The 23548-nt window shown below is 50.8% G+C and overlaps 1 protein-coding gene across 1 annotated transcript in view; it reads left to right on the top strand.

Moving 5' to 3' along the window:
- The window catches only part of CCDC15 (coiled-coil domain containing 15), a 70556-nt gene extending 54391 nt beyond the window's left edge, over positions 1 to 16165 (top strand). The window contains exon 10 of the mRNA XM_073320787.2: positions 15418 to 16165. Within this exon, the coding sequence (XP_073176888.1) occupies positions 15418 to 15464 (47 nt within the window). The 3' untranslated portion in view covers positions 15465 to 16165. The remainder of the gene's footprint in view (positions 1 to 15417) is intronic.
- Positions 16166 to 23548: the final 7383 nt, after the last annotated feature.

Raw genomic sequence — 23548 nt, 5'->3', positions numbered from 1 at the left:
TCTCATCCTGGTATTCATGCGCTTCAGGGCAGGGGAAAGCAAGTCACAAAGTTCCATGAAAGTGCCCTTACGCATGCGAAAGTTTCGCAGCCACTGAGAATCGTCCCAGACCTGCAACACTATGCGGTCCCACCAGTCTGTGCTTGTTTCCCGAGCCCAGAATCGGCGTTCCACAGCATGAACCTGCCCCATTAGCACCATGATGCATGCATTGTCAGGGCCCATGCTTTCAGAGAAATCTGTGTCCATGTCCTGATCACTCACGGGACCGTGCTGATGTCGCCTCCTCGCCCGGTATCGCGTTGCCATGTTCTGGTGCTGCATATACTGCTGGATAATGCGTGTGGTGGTTGATGTGCTCCTAATTGCCAAAATGAGCTCAGCGGCCTCCATGCTTGCCTTGGTATGGTGTCCGCACAGAAAAAAGGCGCGGAACGATTGTCTGCCGTTGCTCTGACGGAGGGAGGGGCGACTGACGACACGGCTTACAGGGTTGGCTTCAGGGAGCTAAAATCAACAAAGGGCGTGCCTGTACATCAAGGAGTATTTCAGGCAGGACTGCACGGAGGGTTCCAATAAGAAATGGTGCACCAAAGTTATCGTTGTTATTGGAACAAGGAGGTTAGCCTGGCCTCTGATTGATACATGGCTAGATTTACCTCGCTGCGCCTTCTCTGTGAGTGACTGCAGTGTGATCTAGACAGGGGAGGAGGAAAATGAGTACAAAACAAATCTGGTCTATTTCTTGTTCTGACCCACTCCATCTATCCTTTACATCTTTGGCTGGCAGCAGACGGTGCAGAAGGACTGCATGCCATCCACATCTCATGGCTGCTTGGCAGAAGATGGTACAGTACGACTGCTAGCAATCCTCATCTCTTGCCTGCCTGGCAGAAGATGGTACAGTACGACTGCTAGCAGTCCGTATCGCCTGCCCGCTCACCATAAGACGGTTCAATAGGACTGCAGGACTAAAGAGAATGACCTGGTCAAGTCACTCCAAATTTAGTCCCTGTGCCCATGTCTGCCCAGGCGCTCCCAGCCGACGTGGCCAGGAGCACCTCGGACACGACGAGGACGACTACCAGTCATATTGCACCGTCTGCTGCCAGAAGGCAATGGGTTGCTGCTACTGTGCAGCAAAGCCGTACCGCGTCTGCCAGCACCCAGGAGACATAGGGTGACGGTTACCTGAGCTGGCTCCATGCTTGCCGTGGTATGGTGTCTGCACAGGTAACTCATGAAAAAAGGCGCGAAACGATTGTCTGCCCTTGCTTTCATGGAGGGAGGGAGGGAACGGGGGCCTGACGACACGTACCCAGAACCACCCGCGACAATGTTTTAGCCCCATCAGAGTGCTCCATTGTGAGTGCTCTGGACAGCACTCTCAGATGCCCGATTGTTTGCCATTGCTCTGACGCTGGGAGGGGCGCTTACAGGGTTGGCTTCAGGGAGCTAAAATCAACAAAGGGGGTGGCTTTACATCAAGGAGTATTTCAGGCAGGACTTCACGGAGGGTTCCAATAAGAAATGGTGCACCTAAGTTATCGTTGTTATTGGAACAAGGAGGTTAGCCTGGCCTCTGATTGATACATGGCTAGATTTACCTCGCTGCACCTTCTCTGTAAGTGACTGCAGTGTGATCTAGAAGAATGAGTCCCCTAGACAGGGGAGGGGGGGAAGCAAATCTGGTCTATTTCTTGTTTTGATCCACTCCATCTATCTTTTACATCTTTGGCTGGCAGCAGACGGTGCAGAAGGACTGCATGCCATCCACATCTCATGGCTGCTCGGCAGAAGATGGTACAGTACGACTGCTAGCAGTCCGTATCGCCTGCCTGCTCACCATAAGATGGTTCAATAGGACTGACTGCAGGACTAAAGAGAATGACCTGCTCAAGTCACTCCAAATTTAGTCCCTGCGCCCATGTCTGCCCAGGCGCTCCTGATCGACCTCACAGAGGCGACCAGGAGCACCTCAGACATGACGATGACGGCTACCAGTCGTACTGTACCGTCTGCTGCCACAAGGCAAGGGGTTGCTGCTACTGTGTAGCAATGCCGTACCGCGTCTGCCAGCATCCAGGAGACATAGGGTGACGGTTACCTGAGCGGGCTCCATGCTTGCCGTGGTATGGCGTCTGCACAGGTAACTCAGGAAAAAAGGCGCGAAATGATTGTCTGCCCTTGCTTTCACGGGGGGAGGGAGGGTGGGAACGGGGGCCTGACGATATGTACCCAGAACCACCCGCGACAATGTTTTAGCCCCATCAGGCATTGGGATATCAACCCAGAATTCCAATGGGCAGCGGAGACTGCGGGAACTGTGGGATAGCTACCCACAGTGCAACGCTCCGGAAGTCGACGCTTGCCTCGGTACTGTGGAAGCGCTCCGCCGAGTTAATGCACTTAATGCACTTAGAGCATTTTCTGTGGGGACACACACACTCGAATATATAAAACCGATTTCAAAAAAACCGACTTCTATAAATTCGACCTAATTTCGTAGTGTAGACATACCCTAAGCTACTTCCTACCCTGTCTCTGGTGTAGTGGTCCTGGCATCTCCAGGGTCTCTGGGCTCCTCAGCCCATGCAGCTCTCAGGAGCAGCATCACTCCTTGGGAGTCTGCAGGAGCTTGGGCGTTCACCTGGGTCTCGACATCTCTGCCCCCGCCACCTGGAGCCTCAGTAATTCCTAGACTGGAGCTTGCAGCATGCATCTTCCCTCTTCAGCAGTCAGCACTGAATGAGCCGGGCTGCTCCCTTTTATACCTGGTGTCCAGCCAGAGCATGCCCAGCAGGACTGAAGGGGCATGGCCTCCTGAGCCCAAAGGATGGTATTAACCCTTGTAGTACCAGTGCGAGGCAAGCAAGCCCCATCATGCCAGTATAACACCCTCCACACCAAGGGCTGTACTGGTGTACCTACATGGGTAGAAAATCAAACCCTTATCCAACGTGGTTATACTGGTACAAAATCCATGTCCCTCCCTGGGGATTTGCTCCTGGTGGGAAGGCTTGTTCCAAGGCCCCAGAGATCTGAGGCTGGCAGGAGCTGTAGTTCCCGGTAGGGCCACCCAAGCCGGAGAGGCAGTGCCCAGACAAAAAGCAGCTCACTGGCTCTCCAGGGTGCTGGTTTTCAGCAACTGATCCTTGCAGAAAATGTGAAGTTCGAGAAACACAGCCAGGGAGCCATTCCCTTCAGGGACGGCCATGCCTTGTTTGTGCCCTAAGCAACTTTTGGTGGCATGGGGATTCCAATTCAGGAAATCTGTGGGCAGTCCAGGCCTTTCTCTCCACAGAAGTCATTACAGGGCAGTGAAGAGTGACTGCCCACCACCCCTATAAAAAGTCTTATAATCAATCATTTGGGGCAGATTCTCTGTCCTGTTCTTCTCCTTTGGTGCCACTCAGGAGCATAAAACATCTACAGTCATCTCTGGAGAGTCCCCCAATGGGAGGCAGGCACCAACCAGCACAAAGCAGTGTAGCTGGTTCCCAGTGGCGGATTACCCATGGGATGGAGGAAACCCCTGCTGCAGACCCCCCCCCCGACCCCATCCCCAGCAGAAGCTTGGATGGGGGAAGCTTCCCCAGCAGCCTTCGACCCCATTCCTGGCAGAAGCTGTGCGACGGGAGAAGCCTCCCGCCCCCACCAGTAGCCTCAGACCTTGGCAGAGGAAGCCCCAAGTGCCCCGACCCTGTTCGGCAGAAGTGCTGGTGAGGCAGAGGAAGCCCCCATGCCCCGACCCTGGTTCCACACAGTAGCATGGGGCATGGGGGTGGAAGTCCCAGCACCCAGACCCGCCCTGCGGCCCTGGGACTGATGGAGCTTTCACTCCCTGCTGTGGCCCTGTGGCCATGGTGCAGGGACAGCACGTCTCCACTCTTGGGGCCTCAGTGACGGGGTCAGAAAGAGCAAATGGGTTATGGGGCAGGGAGGATCCTGGGTGGAACAGGAAGGGGTCATGGGGAAGGGGCAGAAAGGGGTGGAATGGGCGGAATGGGGCAGGGCCACAGGTGGAACATGGGGCGGGGCCACAGGCAGAAGGGATGGGGCTCAGGGCCCCAGGAAACCTTAGTCTGCTTCTGCTGGTTCCCATGCTTTCCTTCCTCCCTGTTACTGGAGTGACTGGAGCATGCACTAATGTACGCTGGCTAGGGCTGGATGGTTCTTAGCTTTTCCTTGTTGCTGGGCTGCCCTGGGTGGCTGCATGATTGGAAGCGTTGTCCTGTGCTAGGAAGTCCCCTGGGACCCGGCAGAACCCCAGTGGTTCTCAACCTGCAGCCCAATCAGCAGAGAGCTGCGGGCTATGTGACATCCTCAGGGCCATACAGGTGGTATTGGATTTAGCCCACAGTGGTAAACAGGTTGAGAACCACTATGCTAGATCCTCCAAGCTCCTCTCTGTGGGAAAGGGCCAGCTGCCTAGGCAGAGTAGCCAGGGGAGAAGAAAGCAGAGGAGAGGAGAAGAGAGACCCAAGCGTTGGAGGGGCACATGCAGGAGAGAAAGGCAGTCAGACCCAATAGTGAGTGGGGCCATGGAGCTAGACATATAAGGGAAGCGGGCAGAAGAGGAACAGGCAGCTGAACAGCCCATGCCTGGGCATGGGAGAGGAGACACACAGTGCCGGAGGAGCAGGAAGTGAAATGAAGAGCAGGCAGGTGACCAGGCCTCCACTGACGCTCTAACCCCAACGATTTTTCAAATAGGAAGAAACACTCCTGGACCAAGACAGTGAAAACAGAAACACTTCCCGCCTGTAGTTCTGTTCCATCAGCCACTGCTGTTTCCTATTTTGGGAAGGGCGCCAGGGGGAGTGGGAGGGGAGGTGGGCACATGGCACTGCAGGGCACGTCGAGGGGGTGTTGCGGGTTAGGTCCACAACTCTCTCCCCGTTAAGATGCAATCCAGGCTGTGCCAAAGCTTAAGGAATCTGGGGTCACCCTGATGCTCACCTGTTCTCAACACCACAGGGACAAGGAATCACATAGTTATACAGTGTGGCAAGGGACATTGAGGGGAAGGCCTCTATGCCATTATGCTTCCCCCGACAATCACACACACACACAAACTCACAGATGATATCCACCGCGGAGATGCTTTAGCTGCTTCGCGGCAACACAAATGCCATTGTGGCCAAGAGCCTTTTGCAGAGGTCAGAACTTGTACTCCAATCAAAGGCATCAACAGCAGAGTAATAAACTTTATTGGGGCTTATCAGAAGCAAATAAAGATTCTCAACAGCGAGATACAAAGCAGCAAAGAATTTCCATAAATGCCAACAAAGCCTTGACAGAAGTGTTGCCATGCGGAACTCCTAGGCACCTGCTGCCTCATGGGACCCTCAGCCCAGGGGAGGTACCCAGGCACCCTGCACACCATATGGGGAGAGTTAGGCACCTAAGAAAGGGATCCTCAGGGGCCAGCAATGTGAGCGAGGAGCTGCCTGATCTAGTCCGGCATGAAATGCAGAGGAAAGGGACAGGGCTTAGGGCCAGATCCTCAAAGGTAGTTAGGTGCCTAACTCCCATGGACCTGAGCCTTGGGGCATTTCCTCCTCTCAGGATTCTCAGCCATGATCCCTCTCCAGGAGCCAGGCACCTAAGCCAGATCAGCCTTATCTCACAAATAACGGAGAGAGAGAGCCAGCCCATCACAGCCAGTAGCTCAGTTGTCAGGGCACTCACCTGGGTAGGGAAGAGCCAGACTCTAGTCCCTGCTCTCCCTATTTTGGAGCTCCCAGGTGAGCACCCCACCCACCCAGCTATTGAGAATACGGTTTGGGGGGGGGGGAGGCGTGCCAGGGCGTGTCTCTAAATCTCCCTATTAATGGGGCCAGAGTGTGCAAGAGACTGAGACAGTCTGGTGGTCAGGGTACTCCTGGGATGTGGCAAAGGCAGGTTCAGTCCCTGCTCCAATAATTCTTGACGTAGCGATACAAAGGGAACAGTTCCAGGAGGAGAGCTTGAGATACAGGCCCTCACCTGGATACAGGCTGCTGTCCAAACCAGGCAGAGGGGGATCCAAACCTGGGCCTCCCACATCCCCAGTAAGAGCTCCACCCACTGGTCTGTTGGGGAATCTGGGGACAAACACACACGGCTGCCTTTTCTGCCAGGCCTGACCCCGTGCCCATGCTCTCAGCATGCCTCTGGGATGGGGCCCCGCTGGTGAACTAGGCAGGGGAACACCTTGTTTGCGACTCCCACAGGGCCATGGTTTGTGCTAGGGCTCCAACCTGTTGGTTAGTCCTGGGGTGTCATCAGGACACAGGAGACTTTGAACGTGGGGGAAAGGGGAGCACTTTGGTGCCCACGAGGGAAGCAGCAGCTGCGCGCTGGTGCGGAGAATGTCCGTGGTGCCAATACGTTGCACTTAGGCAGCGGAAGAGGCTATTAGGCACCTGCACTTTGTGAAGCTGGCCCTCGGTAAATGGAATATGTCACAGCTTTGCCCCGAGCCAGCAGTAAACACTGGGTCAATAGCCTAGATCCATATAAAATGTATTTATTTCTGAACGTCACAATGCGAGGGGAAGGGACGGACTGACAGTATTGCTACAAAGAGGGCGGGCTCAGCGCCAGGTTGCTAGCAACTCAGTAGTTATGACAGGTAAATTGGATGAGCAAGGCAAGCATGAATCATAGAATCATAGAATATCAGGGTTGGAAGGGACCCCAGAAGGTCATCTAGTCCAACCCCCTGCTCGAAGCAGGACCAATTCCCAGTTAAATCATCCCAGCCAGGGCTTTGTCAAGCCTGACCTTAAAAACCTCTAAGGAAGGAGATTCTACCACCTCCCTAGGTAACGCATTCCAGTGTTTCACCACCCTCCTAGTGAAAAAGGTTTTCCTAATATCCACCCTAAACCTCCCCCACTGCAACTTGAGACCATTACTCCTTGTCCTGTCTTCTTCTACCACTGAGAATAGTCTAGAGCCATCCTCTCTGGAACCACCTCTCAGGTAGTTGAAAGCAGCTATCAAATCCCCCCTCATTCTTCTCTTTCTGCAGACTAAACAATCCCAGCTCCCTCAGCCTCTCCTCATAAGTCATGTGTTCTAGACCCCTAATCATTTTTGTTGCCCTTCGCTGGACTCTCTCCAATTTATCCACATTCTTCTTGTAGTGTGGGGCCCAAAACTGGACACAGTACTCCAGATGAGGCCTCACCAATGTCGAATAGAGGGGAACGATCACGTCCCTCGATCTGCTCGCTATGCCCCTACTTATACATCCCAAAATGCCATTGGCCTTCTTGGCAACAAGGGCACACTGCTGACTCATATCCAGCTTCTCATCCACTGTCACCCCTAGGTCCTTTTCCGCAGAACTACTGCCTAGCCATTCGGCCCCTAGTCTGTAGCGGTGCATTGGATTCTTCCGTCCTAAGTGCAGGACCCTGCACTTATCCTTATTGAACCTCATCAGATTTTTTTGGCCCAATCCTCCAATTTGTCTAGGTCCTTCTGTATCCTATCCCTCCCCTCCAGCGTATCCACCACTCCTCCCAGTTTAGTATCATCTGCAAATTTGCTGAGAGTGCAATCTACACTATCCTTCATATCATTTATGAAGATATTGAACAAAACCGGCCCCAGGACCGACCCCTGGGGCACTCCACTTGACACCGGCTTCCAACTAGACATGGAGCAATTGATCACTACCCGTTGAGCCCGGTGTAAAGTAGAGCAATGTACACTGTTTGGGCCCGGGCTATGAACATGACAGGCCTGTGACAAACAGCTACCCCCAAGAGAAGTCAGTAATGAGAGAGGAAATGTATAGAGACGGGAAACTTGATAATGCACGCAATGGTTGGGCTGTCAGGAACCCTATGCAGCAGGGCAGAGATAAGGAAGTGAAACAGTAAAGCTTTTGCTGACTCTGGGTGTCCATCATCCTGTGCCAAGAGCCAGAGCAAGGCCTAAACACCAAGAAGGGATCCGCCGTTTCGAGGGATAACTAGTCATGCAGAGTTACGACAGTTACTGCTTACAGATTTTGAATGGACATTTGAACTTCCGGCTTCTGGGCTTTAGCCAGTCCCTACCTATTAGAGACCAAGCTGGAGGCGTACCTAATGCTGTGGGTAGACAAACTGTTGCAGAGACTAGGGGTCATTGAGTACATCACTACCAGTGGTTTGCAGCCCAGGGGCTGCTTGAGACTCAATCAGCATGTGACATCCTCAGGGCCATACAGGTATTATATATATTTTGTGTAAGTGTGGCCCACATAACACAGAGAGAGCTGCCTATGCGGCCACAATGGTAAAGAGGTTGAGAACCAGTGATCACTACCCTTGATTTGACTAAAGAATGTTGGCAGATTCCCCTAACTGTGGCATCATTTGCAAATCTCGCCTTCCATACACCCTTCAGACTTTCTGCAAATTTCAAGCGATGCACTTTGGCCTATTCAGAGCAGCAGCCACTTTCCAGAGGTTGCTGAACAAGGTATTAAAACCACACAATTGATAAGCAGTGGCATATATTGACGATATCTTTGCGTACTGCAAGGCTTGGGGAGACTACTTCACACATTTCACAGTAGTCTTACAGACCCTCAGAAACATAAGACTAATGGTAAACCCATCTAAATGTAAATTGGCCAGATGACCTGGGTTATATGGTGGGGGGGGCGGGGCAATGCCTATGACCTCTGCAAGGGAAGGTGCAGGGTTTGCAGGACTGACTCATTGCAGGGCAGGTTTCAGAAAAGTGTCACAAGAGTGATTAAACAGTTAGGAAACCTGCCTTGTAGAAACAGACTCAAGGCGCTCAATCTATTCACCTTAACAAAGAGAAGGTTAAGGGGTGATTTCGTCACAGTCTGTAAGTACCTACATGGGGTACAGATTTTTAACAATGGGCTCTTCAGTCTAGCAGAGAAAGGTAGAATATGATCCAGTGGCTGGAAGTTGAAGCTAGACACATTCAGGCTGGAAATCAGGTGTAATTGGAACAACTTACCAAAGGTCGTGGTGGATTCTTCATTACTGCCAATGTTTAAATGAAGATTGGAATTGTTTCTGAAAGAGCTGCTCTAGGCATTATTGCGGAGAAGGTCTCTGGCATGTGTTTTACAGGAGGTCAGACTAGATGATCACAATGGTCCCTGGTCTTAGAATCTATGAATCTATAATTCATAGCTTCAGTAAAACACACAGTCTACTTGTTATAAATGTACATCAAGCACTACATATTTCCTAACAACCCCAAAACCTTCAAGGCCAGAGCACAGTCCAGCACAGCACATTAACGTGGCTAACCATTAAAGTGCTCTTTCAAAGCCTACTTCAACCTCATAGCTAGCTCCATGTTGAGCTCATGTAATGACCCTTGTGTCTGGTTGTTCAAACTCAGCAGACAGCTGCTCCCCTGCACCCTGGCAGTACCTTTTCTCCATTTGCTTCACAGATATTATGCAGAACACAACATGCAGTATAACCGTTGGGATATTTTTCTTACTGAGATCCAATCTGGTGAGTAAACACCACCAGCGTCCCTTCAATCTACTCAAACCTCATTCAACTGTAATTCTGCACTTGCTGAGCTGGTAGTTGCATCATTCCTTGGTGCTGTCAAGGTGGCTGGCAGACAGGTTCATGAGCCAGGGGAGCAAGAGTTAGGCTGGGTCCCCCACAATCACTGTGGGCATTTCAATGCTGCCAATGATAATCTGCCAGTTGGAAAAAAATGTCTCTGCTTGCAGCTTTCTGAACAGTGGTGTTTTCTTAAAGATACAGATGTCATGCTCCTTCTCTGACCAGCCCACACTGATGTCAGTGAAGTGTCCCCGGTGATCCACCAAGGCTTGCATAAGCATAGAAAAGTAAACCTTTCTGTTGATGTACTCTGTTATAAGGTGGATAGGTGCCAAAATAGAGATGTCCATGCTGTCTATCATCTCATCAAAATTCAGGAACCCCACTGATGAAAATTCATCCACAAAGCAGGAGATGATGAATGGCCCTGCACCTTTGCATGGCAACAGCCTCCACTGTGGATTTTCCAACTCCGAAATGATTCCCCACTGACCAGTAGCAATACAGCATTGCAAGCTTCTGGAGTGTGATCATCACTCGCTTCTCCATTGTCAGTGCAGCTCTCATTCTACTAAGATGGAGTGATAGGACACTGCCTTTCAGATGCTATGGCAAGAATGGGGGTTATTTATGGTTTGAGGACAGGAGTTTTCAGCGTATGTCTACACTGCAATGTAAGCCCAGGCTCTGACTCAGCCCTGGTCTACCCTACGAGTTTAGATCGAATTTAGCAGCATTAGATCAATTTAAACCTGCACCCATCCGCATGATGAAGCCATTTTTTTCGACTTAAAGGGCTCTTAAAATCGATTTCTGTACTCCTCCCCCGACGAGGGGATTAGCGCTGAAATTGACCTTGCTGGGTCTAATTTGGGGTAGTGTGGTTGCAATTCGACGGTATTGGCCTCCGGGAGCTATCCCAGAGTGCTCCATTGTGACAGCTCTGGACAGTGCTCTCAACTCAGATGCACTGGCCAGGTAGACAGGAAAAGGCCTGCAAACTTTTGAATCTCATTTCCTGTTTGGCCAGCATGGCAAGCTGCAGGTGAGTGCAGATCTCATCAGCAGAGGTGACCATGATGGAGTCCCAGAATCACAAAAGAGCTCCAGCATGGACCGAACAGGAGGTACGGGATCTGATTGCTGTATGGGGAGATGAATCTGTGCTATCAGAACTCCGTTCGAAAAGACAAAATGCCAAAACATTTGAAAAAATCTCCAAGGGCATGAAGGACAGAGGCTATAACAGGGACCTGCAGCAGTGCCATTTTGGGGACGAGGAAGATGATATTGAGGAGGAGGAGGTTGAAGATAGTGCACAGCAAGCAAGTGGAGAAACCGTTTTCCCTGAGAGCCAGGAACTGTTTCTCACCCTGGACCTGGAGCCAATACCCTCCGAACCCACCCAAGGCAGGCTCCCGGACCTGCCAGGCAGAGAAGGGACCTCTGGTGAGTGTACCTTTGTAGATATAATACATGGTTTATTAGCAAGTGTGTTTAATGATGGATTTTGCCCTGAAGATTGGGACGCATTTGTGGCCAGTACAGATACTGGAAAAGTCTGTTAACGTGTCTGGGGATGGAGCGGAAATCCTTCAGGGACATTTCCATAAAGCTCTCCTGGATGGTCACTCTTCATGGTCACCTGGTTGAAATAGGGTAATTTTATTAAGGGGACATTCAGAGGTGGCTGTTCCTGCTGGGCTGTGTGCCTGTGGCTGAACAGAAATCTTCCCCGCTGTTATCCACGTGCTGTGGGGAGGGGTGAAGCCATCATCCCAGAGAACTGGGTCTGTGGGGAGGGTTTAGTTGGGTTTGTGCTGCACGTTAACTCGAAAACCGCAGCCCCTCCTTTTAAATGGCCAACCCATCTTAAATGGCTGACCCAATGGCTGCTTGGTATGGGAAAGGAGGGCGCTGCTGTTTGAAACCATTCCCACATGTTATGAAGGTTAAAGAAGCCAGAAGACTGTGGCTTACCATGGCTGCCTGCAAGCCGAAGTCTGTTGCCCGGCCCTGCGTGTGTGATCTCTCACACCAAACCGGCAGGCCCTCAATATAAGAAGCAACATGCGACCTTGTACTGAAAGCACACGTGCTATGTAATGTTAATAGCAAGATTCACTGTGAAAGAGTCTACGCATTGTTCTCTAAAATGTGTCTCTTTAACTACTTTTTTTCCCTCCTGCAGCTGCAAATGTTTCAACGCTCACGCTATCATCTCCGTCCCAGAGGCTGGAGAAGATTAGAAGGCGAGAAAAACACTCGCGATGAAACGTTCTCTGAGCTCATGCAGTCCTCCCGCACTGAAAGGGCCCAGCAGAATGCGTGGAGGCAGACAATGGCAGAGCCCAGGAAAGCACAATGTGAACGCAAGGACAGGTGGTGGGTTGAAGGGGATAGGTGGTGACAGCTGCCTGACAGAAGGCAGGAGGCAATGCTGAGGCTGCTGGATGATCAAACTGACATGCTCCGGCGTATGGTGGAGCTGCAGGAAAGGCAGGAGCACAGCCCGCCGCTGCAGCCCCTGTGTAACCAACCGCCCTCCTCCCCAAGTTCCATAGCCTCCACACTCAGATGCCCAAGAACGCGGTGGGGGGGCCTCCGGGCACCCAGCCACTCCACCCCAGAGGACTGCCCAAGCAACAGAAAGCCAGCATTCAATAAGTTTTAAAGTGCTGTGTGGCCTTGTCCTTCCCTCCTCCCCCATGCCACCCGCTGCTTCCCTCCTCCCCCTCCCCCATCCCGGGCTACCTTGGCAGTTATCCCCCTATTTGTGTGATGAATTTATAAAGAATGCATGAACTTGAAACAACGATGACTTTATTGCCTCTGCAAGCGGTGATCGCAGGGGGGTGTGGAGGGCGGTTAGCTTACAGGGAAGTAGCGTGAACCAAGGGAGTGGGTTTTCATCAAGGAGAAACAAACAGAACTGTCACACCGTAGCCGGGCCAGTCATGAAACTGATTGCGTGGGCTACTTGGATCACAGCAACCCCCACAGTAGATTTGCCCACTCCAAATTGATTCCTGGCTGACCGGTAGCTGTCTGGCATTGCAAGCTTCCACAGGGCTATTGCCACTCACTTCTCAACTGTGAGGGCTGCTCTCATCATGGTATTCTTGAGCTTCAGGGCAGGGGAAAGCAAGTCACAAAATTCCATGAAAGTGTCCTTATGCATGCGAAAGTTTCGCAGCCACTGGGAATCGTCCCAGACCTGCAACACTATGGGGTCCTACCAGCCTGTGCTTGTTTCCCGGGCCCAGAATCAGCATTCCACGGCATGAACCTGCCCCATTACCACCTAGATGTCCAAATTGCTGGGGCCTGTACTTTGAGAGAAGTCTGTGTCCATGTCCTCATCACTCTCGTCACCACGCTGCCGTCACCTCCTCGCCTGCTTTTGCAGGTTCTGGTTCTGCGTATACTGCTGGATAACACATGTGGTGTTTACAATGCTCATAACTGCCGCGGTGATCTGAGCGGGCTCCATGCTAGCAGTGGTATGGCATCTGCATGGGTAACCCAGGAAAAAAGGTGCGAAACAATTGTCAGCTGTTGCTTTCACGGAAGGGGGGGGGCTGATGACATGTACCCAGAACCACCCGCGACAATATTTTTGCCCCATCAGGCATTGGGATCTCAACCCAGAATTCCAATGGGTGGCGGAGACTGCGGGAACTGTGGGATAGCTACCCACAGTGCAACGCTCCAGAAGTCAACACTAGCCTCAGTACTGTGGACGCACTCCACCGACTTAATGGTCTTAAGTGGGGACACACACAATCGACTGTATAAAATCGATTTCTAAAAAATCGACTTCTATAAATTCCCCCTTTCCATCTACACTCAAATCACACTAATCCAGGGCTTGGTCCGAGGGTCCCAGGACCCTCCTGGGCTGCAGAGTCCAAGCCCAAGTCATGCTGGGACCCAGAGTTTGAGCCTTATTGCTTTGCAGTGTCAACGCAGCCTCACTTGACTCATGTCCTGGAAGTCCACCAAAAGTATCCACATTCCCAAGGGCCAACTTCCTTTGTCCTCTTGGTCCCAAGAATCTCCAATGGAGTCAGGTGAAAATGGAAGCCAGCCCCCTTGATGTACAGCAGCAGCTCAGTGAGTCGGCATTCACCTTTCCATCATCTTCTGACCACTGAGCTGCAAATTCCCCATTGGAGAAGAGCCTTTCATGTGTGCAATGGAGACTGACCAGAAGAAGCCTTTTGCAAAGGGCGCTACCTCATGGTCATGGGAACATGGCCAGATTTTGGTGAATCTCTGGTGAGAAGTCAGCAAAACTGTGGACTTTAGCAAAAGTACCAGGAATGACCACGCAGATAGTGAAAAAACTTTGCAAATTTTCCAGACTGATGGCCTGTGCAGGGAGCAGATGAAGAGGCTCAAGAGTGAATACTGGAAGACCAGGTACCAGCACTTCACCTGGGCAACTCGCCAACCTAATTCCTGTTTGACAAGGTGTTTTACTGGATGCTGAGCACCGCACCCATCGCAGAACCTATGGTGGTACATGACAATCTGGTCAACCGGGATGGTGACTGATGGAAACCATCAAGTGACCATCAAGTCACTCTGTTGCTGAAATTGGTCCCACAGCAGACTGTGAAACAGGATCAGCAACAAATTCTGGGTCCATACTTGGAGGAGCTGTTTGATGCCCCTGCCCCCCGAAGTAACAGCCCACCGCTGAGCCTGCAGAAAACCCAGAGGAGACACAATCTTCCCCTGAACCTGGTAAGTTTCTGGTGCCATTTAAAAGTTAATTACTACAGCAAAGCAACAGTAATGAGAATCTGCAGCTACCAGCATGTACCCACCGATGGCAGATTTTATCCCAGCACCTTGTCACCCCTCAACCCGCTTCCCTTCACATGGCTTTCAAAATGGCAGCTGGGAAATGCAAAGAGTAAAGAACATCTCTGAAGAGCATTTTCACTGGGCAGGGACTTTGGGTCATTCCTTTTTCCTCAAAGTAATAGCGGCTTTACCTTTGCTGCTCTGTAGTCACTCAGCGGATCTGCGGAGCTGCCAGGAACCAGTGTAGTCTCTGTGTGTGTTTGGGGAAATGTGTTGTCTTTCCAAATCTAGTCCATTTCAGTTGGAAGTAGTCCAAGCAGTCCATAGGGGACAAAATCATGTCTCCCAAGTACGACCGGGGTGTCTGTTTTTGTCCAGAAATGTGCCAAGGGTGGGGAGCAGGAAGGCTGTGGAGTTCTGCGCGTTTGCATGCAGCCATAACAGGCTAAGCCCTGTGGAAGCTAACACAGCATCCTATTAATTTCCTCATGGATTCTGACCAAATCCCAGACGCTGATAGATGGGTGCTTCTCCTGAAGCAGGAACTCCAGCTAGGCAGTCGCATTGCAGGGAAGGGTGTATTTCCCAGGGCCAGCTTGGCAGCTGACCAGCCCATTCCACTAATTAACATGCTGGTCAGTCTCTCTACATCCGAATACTTTGGCTGCACACACTGTAGGTTTCCCACCAGGAACTTGGAATAACATCTCCCTCGGCCACTAGGGCACCATAAGAACCATTATGGTGTCCAAAACATGAAAGGCTGAAATGCTAAATGCCTTTTGTTGCAAGGCCACCCCCACTTCAACTAATTATGCAAAATTTATCAAACAGAAAGAGCATGTAACCATTGTCTCTGCACCTCTATAAGTGCAATTAACCAGGTTGTGTCCAGGGCCATTCTGTGGACTGGAGCATCCCTTTCACAGTCTACTGGGGTTCAGTTTTGAAATGTAACATTTTATGTCCTTGAAATTCCACAATAATTAATTCTGTGCTCCTTCACTGAGCTCTTTGAGACAATAACCCTCTGTGGCTTGTTCAGTTTCAGGCCCCTTGACCTCTAGTAGCTGCTGTATGTCCACAACTTGACTCCAGGCTCAACGTACTTTCATGAACAGTTCCAAGAGGAAGCATATCCATGATGAAGTTACGATCAAAGTTCTTGAAAGGGCCAACAAGCAGGTCCAGGACCAGGAGCAGAGAGACTTAAGACTGGAGAAGTGGCATGCTGAGAGGCAGGTGGAAAGCTGAGGCTCACCGCACAGCTGGAAGGCAGGTGTTTCAGTATGGGAGCAGGCAGCTATGCAGTTCCTGGAATGGGAATGGTGGCTAAGGAAGGACAACAGAGCACAACAAAGAGACCTGTTTGAGCAATTCATCTCCATCATGGCTGGAAGAGCACCACTCCTGCTGCCCTTCCCACACCATGGTCTGATCCCTCTGCAACGTACCCTCTGTCCAGAAGTAGCTCGGACAACTCCATGTCTGGGTGGCCCATGCAATCAGGCCCCATGAGTGGCTGGGCAAGGCACCTAAGACCTGTGCAGCCTTCCTTCTGAAGCCCTCTCCTGTGGATACATCCATCCCCCTCCCGTGGCACCAAGTGTGTAGAAAATGGGGAAAGAAGGGAAAGAAGAATGCGGGGCCAGGAGACATGCGCGGGAGGGGAGGGGAGTTGAATCGTGCCTGCACTGTGTTCTGCACTTTAATTTTGTTTGGTTTGGAAATGTTCTGTTACTTGGTGGTGGGTGTTGTTTTGATTTGCTGACGTGCCTGGCAATGGTTGAAGATCTACCGGTTTATGATATGTTTACAAATAAAACATATTATAACATCAAGGATTTTTATTGCTATTACTGCATCCTATCATATAATCATGATTTTGTGACAATAAAACTAAATATATGATCAGGAGCAATTATACATAACTAAGCAAACACTTCTCCTCTACACAGTTAGATACAGCAATTCACACTTCAATAACTTCCTTACAAGATCCTATGCTGTGATTCATTGACTGCCCTCCTCTACCCAAATCATTACTCATCATGTCATTCATAAGTACATTGCATGGCAATCAAGCCCCCTAACACCCAAGAAGGTTGGGACCCTCCACAATTAATTAACCCTTTTCTCCCCACAAGCACATTCATAGAGGTGCTATTCCCCCTCTTCCATTGGACCAGGCAAGTCCATAACGTGGAAGCACAAAGCAGGGAGGGATACCTCAGTGGTTTGAGCTTTGACCTGCTAAACCCAGGGTTGTGAGTTCAATCCTTGAGGGGGCTATTTAGGGATCTGGGGATTGGTCCTGCTTTGAGCAGGGGGTGGGACTAGATGACCTCCTGAGGTCCCTTCCAACCCTGATCTTCTAGGATTCTACCCCTGACTCCTGTGCCTGGGGGCATCCATCTCCAGCTGGGGCGGGTGCACTTTCTGGCTGAGGCACCGATCCAGCGGCCTCTCGCTGTCACAGGTCCATTCAGGAGGAAAAGGCTCAGCTCTGGCTTCACACAGATTGTGAAGAGCACAGCAAGCCACAGTGATGCGGACAGCGTTGAGGACACTGGCATCCAAAGGGGTCTGTAGACACCTCCCGTGGGATTTCAATCTGCCAAAAGCACATTCAGCAACCACTCTGCACCTGCTGAGAGTGTAGTTAAACCGTCTTCTGCCAGGCCGCTGACATCAGGGTACAGTTTGATAAGTCAAGGCAAAAAGGGGGTACACAGGGTCCCCCAGAATGCCGGTGGGGACAGTAACTCCGTTTATGACACTGCCATGTGGTGGGAATAGTGTCCCAGCTGGGCCATGAATGTAGACTGCTGATCAGCAGAAAACCCTGGCATCATGAACTTTCCCTGTGCAGCCCCCATTAAATCACCCTTTGTGGTCCATGAGGACTTGTACTACCCTTTGTGGTTTATATACTCAGGTGCTTCTTGGGGAGGGCGAACTATGAGAACATGAGTCCCATCAATGGCGCCGGCAGAGTTAGGAAACCCCATTCTCTCAAAGCCAGCAATTGCCTCTGGAATAGCTTGGGGTAACCCACACGACTGACTGCCTCCGAGACCTCTGCCACCACTCTACCCGCACTCGACTTTCCAACACCAAACTGGCTGGCAACAGACCTGTAGCAGTCTGGGGTAGCCAGATACCAGATGGTCATAGCAACCCACTTCTGGCCCAGCAAGGGTGGCCTCCTATGTGTCTCTTTACACTGGAGGGTTGGGACAAGCTGCTCACGAAGCTCCAGGAACGTAGCTTTCTTCATGCGAAAGTTCTGGACCCCCTGCTGCCCATTCCAGGGCTGCATGACAACGTGATCCCACCAGTCTGTGCTTGTGGCCCAGTGCCAGAAGTGCCAGTCTACGTAGGGGGCATCAGTGGCCATGCCGATGGTACTGTGCATCTTCCAGTGTCAGTCTGCCATGCCCAGGTACTCTTCCTCCTCCGCCTCCGCCTCCTCCTCCTCCGCTCCCGCATGAAGTCTCACAAGTACGTCTGGTGGGTCAGAATGCTGCTGAAACGTCCACCAGCATCTCACGGACGCTCTGCCCAATTCCTGACGCAGGAGTGAAAGCGCAAGCAAGAGAAGTTCTACAAAAGACGTCTCCTCCGCCCTGTTGCTGGCTCTGGGAGCTGGGAGCACACAGACCAAAATGACCCCTTGGCAGGCTGCGTTGGCGGGCTGTTCAAACTTCCTGCAATGTGCAGGGCGGACAGCCAAGTTTCCCCACAGTGCACCAGGGTCAAAGGGCTGGAGTGGCCACATTTCAGAAGGGTGCTAGGGACTCAGATATTGTTGACTCGTGTCTGTGTGTTCCAGTGTGGAAGCCAGAGCCCCGGCTCAGAAAAGTCTGAACAGGGTTAAGAATCAGTGTAGCTGCTCAAGCCCATGGTTCTCTAACACGGATCGGCTGACTTGAGTCCCACTAACCCTTACATTACAGTGTAGACAGTGGCCTCTGAATCTGCCTCCTTCCACAGCTGGAGCCACCCCTGGGAGTTGGCCTACTTATAGGATGGGACAGAGAAAAACTTTTGCATCAAAAGCAGTGGCTCAGAGATACAGCTGATGTGCTCAAGGGCTGTAAAACCCAACCCAGACAGAAGGAGTCAGTCTGAGTGGGTGGAAAAAGGAAAGTAACTCCAAGACTCAGGTGCAAACCCCAAACCCAAGCTCTTTAGTCTGTCCTCACACAAGCTGCTAAGTTATCTGGAGTGGATTTATATTGGCTTTTCAGGGGGGATAGATGAAGGAGAGAGGGCCCAGGGGCTCTGTATGTTTAATAAACTAGGAATTTTTAACTCACAAGGCTCACTGGGGGTAGGTTTTTTCAAAACACCACCTGGAAGCATTCCAGTCTGCACAGCATCACGACATTCCCATGGGGGGCCCAGTGTCCCTCTCAAGGCACCCTGCAAGCTGAGAGCCAATCAACATAGATGAGTTTGGTTTTGGCCTTAGGGTGATGACAATGAAATGTCGTCCCTCATCACACTGCCCAGTCTCCCTGTTCAGGAAAATCCAGCTGGAGGTACTTAAAGTCTTCTGTGGTTCCGGAAATCTAACATCAGGAAGCCAGTAGCTGCAGCGACAGTCCCTCTGCAAACCACTCAGCCAAGTACCTTGGTGATGTGCTTGTTGGAATTCTGCCACCAATGGCAGGGAGAGTTGGGGTGATCTCCCAACCTTCTCCACTTGATCCTTCTTCATCCCTGCCAGAAACGACTTTTCCCAGGATCTTAAACTTCTCAAGCACCAACACATTCTGAAAATGTTGCAAGAGCATTTCCAGAAATTGCATTTAATCCAGGTTTATTTGCCAAAGGGTATTTCCTCCCTCATTAGCTTTGAAAATGTTTTTTTAAAATGGGTAGATAACTGACTAGGCTCTCGTAAGCACACACAGAGCTGGGTTTAGCAGAGGCCAAAGGAAACCTTTGGTTAAAATAATGGCAGCAAATCACTGAAATGAATGTCACCAACTCAAGGAAATTTCCTCTTCAAGCCATTAAGTGTATGAGTCACACTTGTTCCAATACATACCCCTCAGACCCGACTCCTATTAACCTCTATCCTTTCTAGGACAGGCAGAGCTTCCTTATTGCCTAACCAGTGCTTACTCCATAACAAGACTTTGCCCCTTGTCCTGCGGGTTAGTTAGATTCCTTAATAAGCTTTTATGACAACCCTTATCAAAAGCTTTTTGGAAACCCAAGTAAGTTATGGACGAGGTCACATTCGACTACTCCTGAATTATTGTTTTCAAAGAGTAGCAGGTTAGAGATCTCCCCTGCTGTTTTGAGCCTGACAGGTTTTACTTATCTGAATGTTCTTCTTGTCTGTCAGCAACAACAGATGAGAGTGTCTGTGATTGTCACACACACTTGAATGTGCTGAGGCATGAGTCAGGGGAGTGCTTTAGCACACCAGGGTGTGCGCGTACAGTCCCTGACACTCACTCCCAACATGTTCTATTGTACTTGTGTTTTGTTTTGTTCTTTTTGCGGGGGGAGGGGGGGGGCGTTTACATGGGAGCTTTATGAATATAAGATTTGCCAGACCTGATCAGGTCATAGGTTCCATGTCCTGGCCTACAGATGCCAGTACCAGATGCTTCAGAGGTAGGTGTAAAACCTTCATAATGGACAATTACGCAATAACATGCCTACCTGGGATGTTTCTTCCTTACCCACAAGCAGTCAGTGATTGGCGTATTCACTGCAGTGTTCAGACATTCTGTCCTTTTGACTGTTGATGTTCCCATCGGTCATCTAAAAGTTCAATTATTTCCTGAATCCTGCTAAGCTTTCATCCTCAACTGCATCTTGGAGCAAGGATTCCCCTGGTTAATGGTGCATAGTGTGAAAGAGAAAAGTATTTCCTTTAATCAGTTGTAAATATGCTGCCTTCCACTGCCATTGCACAGACCTTTGCTGCTGGGTTATGGAAAAGGTAAACAAGAACCCCCTTTACATCATAGTCACAGATTCCAAGGCCAGAAGGGACCAGTGTGACCATCTAGTCTCACCCCCTGCATAGCACCCACCAGATGGTCTCACCAAGAGATATACTCTTCTCTACACCCTCCATTATTAAGCACCTCTATCCTGAGCCTCAGACATTAAGACAATAAAGTTAAATCCTCTGCCCCAGCAGATGACAGGCTGCTGAAGGCACAGGTCCCAGAGGCTACTGATGCCCCCACACTGACCCACCAAGGGGGTTTGTCAGGCCAGGGCCAGGCAGGCCAGCTGGCAAGCCACAGATAGGCAGGGGAGCAGGGGCTTTATAGGCAATGGGAGGGGCAGAAAGTGCAGTTCCCACCAGCAACCCACAGATAGGTCACCAGCTTGGGACTGTGTAGCTGGAAGGGGCAGCATTTTAAGAGGGGCAATGTGGGGTGGGAGGAGTCAGCTGGTGCATGAAGGAGGTTTGTTGGGTAAGGAAGCTCTTGCATTTGACAGCTGTCAGAGATAACAGCTACCCTGTCTCAGCTGGGGCGAGGAAGTCCTCGTGTGGACGGAGGGCAAACCTTATTCCCACTGAGGGTGTAGAATGTAGAAGACCTCAAACATTTGTGCTTCAGCTGGACAGAGCCTATTCTTTAACTTGACCAGTCTGCCTTCTTTACTTGTAGTGTGTTAGTTCGCGCCTGCTAGCAAGACATCTTTCAACCCTAGCCTAGACAAGGATGTGGAACAGCCTGGAGCCCCTGGCTCTGGCCTCCTGCAGACATCCCAGGATCTATGCAGCTAGGGATCCAGCCCACAGCCTGCTCTGTGGAGGATTACCTCATTCCACTGCCACCCCTCCCCACATAAGCTATAGGAAAGGAAAGGAGGAAAGGAATTGGACGTATTATCCAGTACAAAGAAATGCATGTTTCCTCATAGCAGCACCTTAATTCCGACTCTAAATAAAACCCTTTACTCAATAAACTCAAATTGCAAACACAAAATACAACCCTTAGGGAAAAGAAAATAATTCTTTCCAGCAGACACCCTTAACTACTCGCAGCTGGCCCAAGATAACTAACATTCCTTCACTGTCTGCAGTTTCCCCTAAAGCAGTGGTTCTTAAAGCCAGTCTGCCACTTGTTCAGGGACAGGCTCTGACAGCCTGGGCTGGTTTGTTTACCTGCCGCGTCCACAGGTTCGGCCGATCGCGGCTTCCACTGCCCGCGGTTCGCTACTCCAGGCCAGTGGGGGCTGTGGGAAGCAGCGGCCAGTACATCCCTTGGCCCACGCCGCTTCCCACAGCCCCCATTGGCCTGGAGCGGCAAACCACGGTCACTGGGAGCCGCGATCGGCCGAACCTGCGGACGCGGAGGGTAAACAAACTGGCCCAGCCCGCCAGGAGCTTTCCTTGAACAAGCGGCGGACCGGCTTTGAGAACCACTGCCCTAAAGTACAGGGATGTAAAAGGAATGCTTCAAATACGGAGGTAACGGTGTCTGTTTATCTAAGGCCTTGTCTACTCAGGCAAGTTTCTGCGCAGTAAAGCAGCTCTCTGTGATGTAACTCCCAAGGGGTACACACTGCCAAGCCACTTGTGGGCAGAAACTCCGTAGTTGCAGCGTTGCAAAAAACCCACCTCGACGAGAGTCGGAAGTCGCGCAGAGGCTCCAGCGTTGTATTGGCCGTGTGAAAACAAGGACATTGTTGTGACTGGTTTATTTATTTGTCTCTTTCAGGGGCCCTGCCCCCTCCCCATTCTGTGAGGCTCCCCGTGGATGTGATCTTGGCCCTTTGCTCTTCCTACCACATTCCCTATCTCTGGGTGACCTCATCGGCTCATGGGGCTCCAGCTCTCACCTCTGTGCTGATGACTCACAAATTTCTCTTTCCATCCAATCTCACATCTCACTTTACCTCTCTGACATCTCCTCTTGCAGGCCTTGGCACCACCTTACACAGACAATGGCTAAAACCAAACTTTTTCTTTCCTCCTGAACCTTCTCCTTTTCCTTCCTTCTACAGCCCCCTCTCCCCCCAGTTCCCATCCCTCTGGGCCACAATCTTAGGGTTATTTTTGACTCTCTGGCCTCCAAGCAGCATAGACGTTGCTCCCTTTCAGTCCATACCAAATGCGGCTGCTAACCTTGCCAGAAGATTTGATCAGATAACTCATCTTTTTGAATCCCTCATTGGCTTCCCATCTGACATAATTTCATATTTAAGTTCTTTTTGTTCTCACCTTCAGAGCTCTGGGTAACTCGGCCCCTCCGTACTGGGTCATCTTTGTCAAGCCCCTCTTTTCCCTTCCACCCAATAAAGCTGTTTGAGAAATTGAGTTTCACTTCTGCTAAAACTGTTGAGGTTTTGGAAAACAAATGTGTCCTGAATTGGAACAAAAAGACTAAACCTCAAAGATTTTTGCACAAATGAACTGCGGCAATGTTTTGTTCCCAAAACAATGAAATGGTCTCACAGTAGAAAACATTCCCAGCTGGATGCCAAGGACCCAGGTGCAGGGGAGTACCGGCACCACAAGTGCCTGCCCAGCTTGCTGTCAGGGAGCCTGGGAACCCAGGGAGCCCCAGCTCTGCGGCAGCTTACCTGGCAAGCTACAAGGGAGTCTGGGAGCTGGGAACCCCAGTTCTCTAGCAGCCCACCAAGCAGGCTGCAGAAGAGCCAGGCAGGTGGGCAGGAGGGTAAGTTGGCAAGAAACCACACAGGTTTGCACAGGAAGTTTTGCCAAAATCATAGACTCTCAGGGTTGGAAGGGACCTCAGGAGGTCACCTAGTCCCACCGCCTGCTCAGAGCAGGACCAAGTAAATCAACAAACACACTGGTGAATCACCATTTCCCAATGAAAACCTGTTCCACTGGGAAATGTCCACCCAGCTGCACTCCCTGCGTTTGCCAGAGGGTGAATGCTCAGCATTTTAAATTGTCTGGAGTTGGACACCCAAAAACGGACACAACCAACTGTGAAAAGTAGGTCTGGTGTCATGGAGGTAGTTGGACATAATAGCGCTGGGCACTGTATAAATATCCAGCTAGATGGGTTGTTAGGTGCAAGAAGCAGCACAAGGGAATCAGGTAAGAGGGTGTGATGAGTTGGGAGTCTGTCTGTACAATGCGTGAGATTACAAACTCTATGTGTGTATCTGCGCCAAGCTGCAAACTCCATTTGCATGTGAAGGCTAGTTGTCTT

The sequence above is a fragment of the Lepidochelys kempii genome, chromosome 22, assembly GCF_965140285.1.
Source record: "Lepidochelys kempii isolate rLepKem1 chromosome 22, rLepKem1.hap1, whole genome shotgun sequence".
Taxonomy (NCBI): domain Eukaryota; kingdom Metazoa; phylum Chordata; order Testudines; family Cheloniidae; genus Lepidochelys; species Lepidochelys kempii.
Note: the sequence above shows the minus strand (reverse complement) of the source record. Positions and strands in the feature narration are given on the sequence as shown.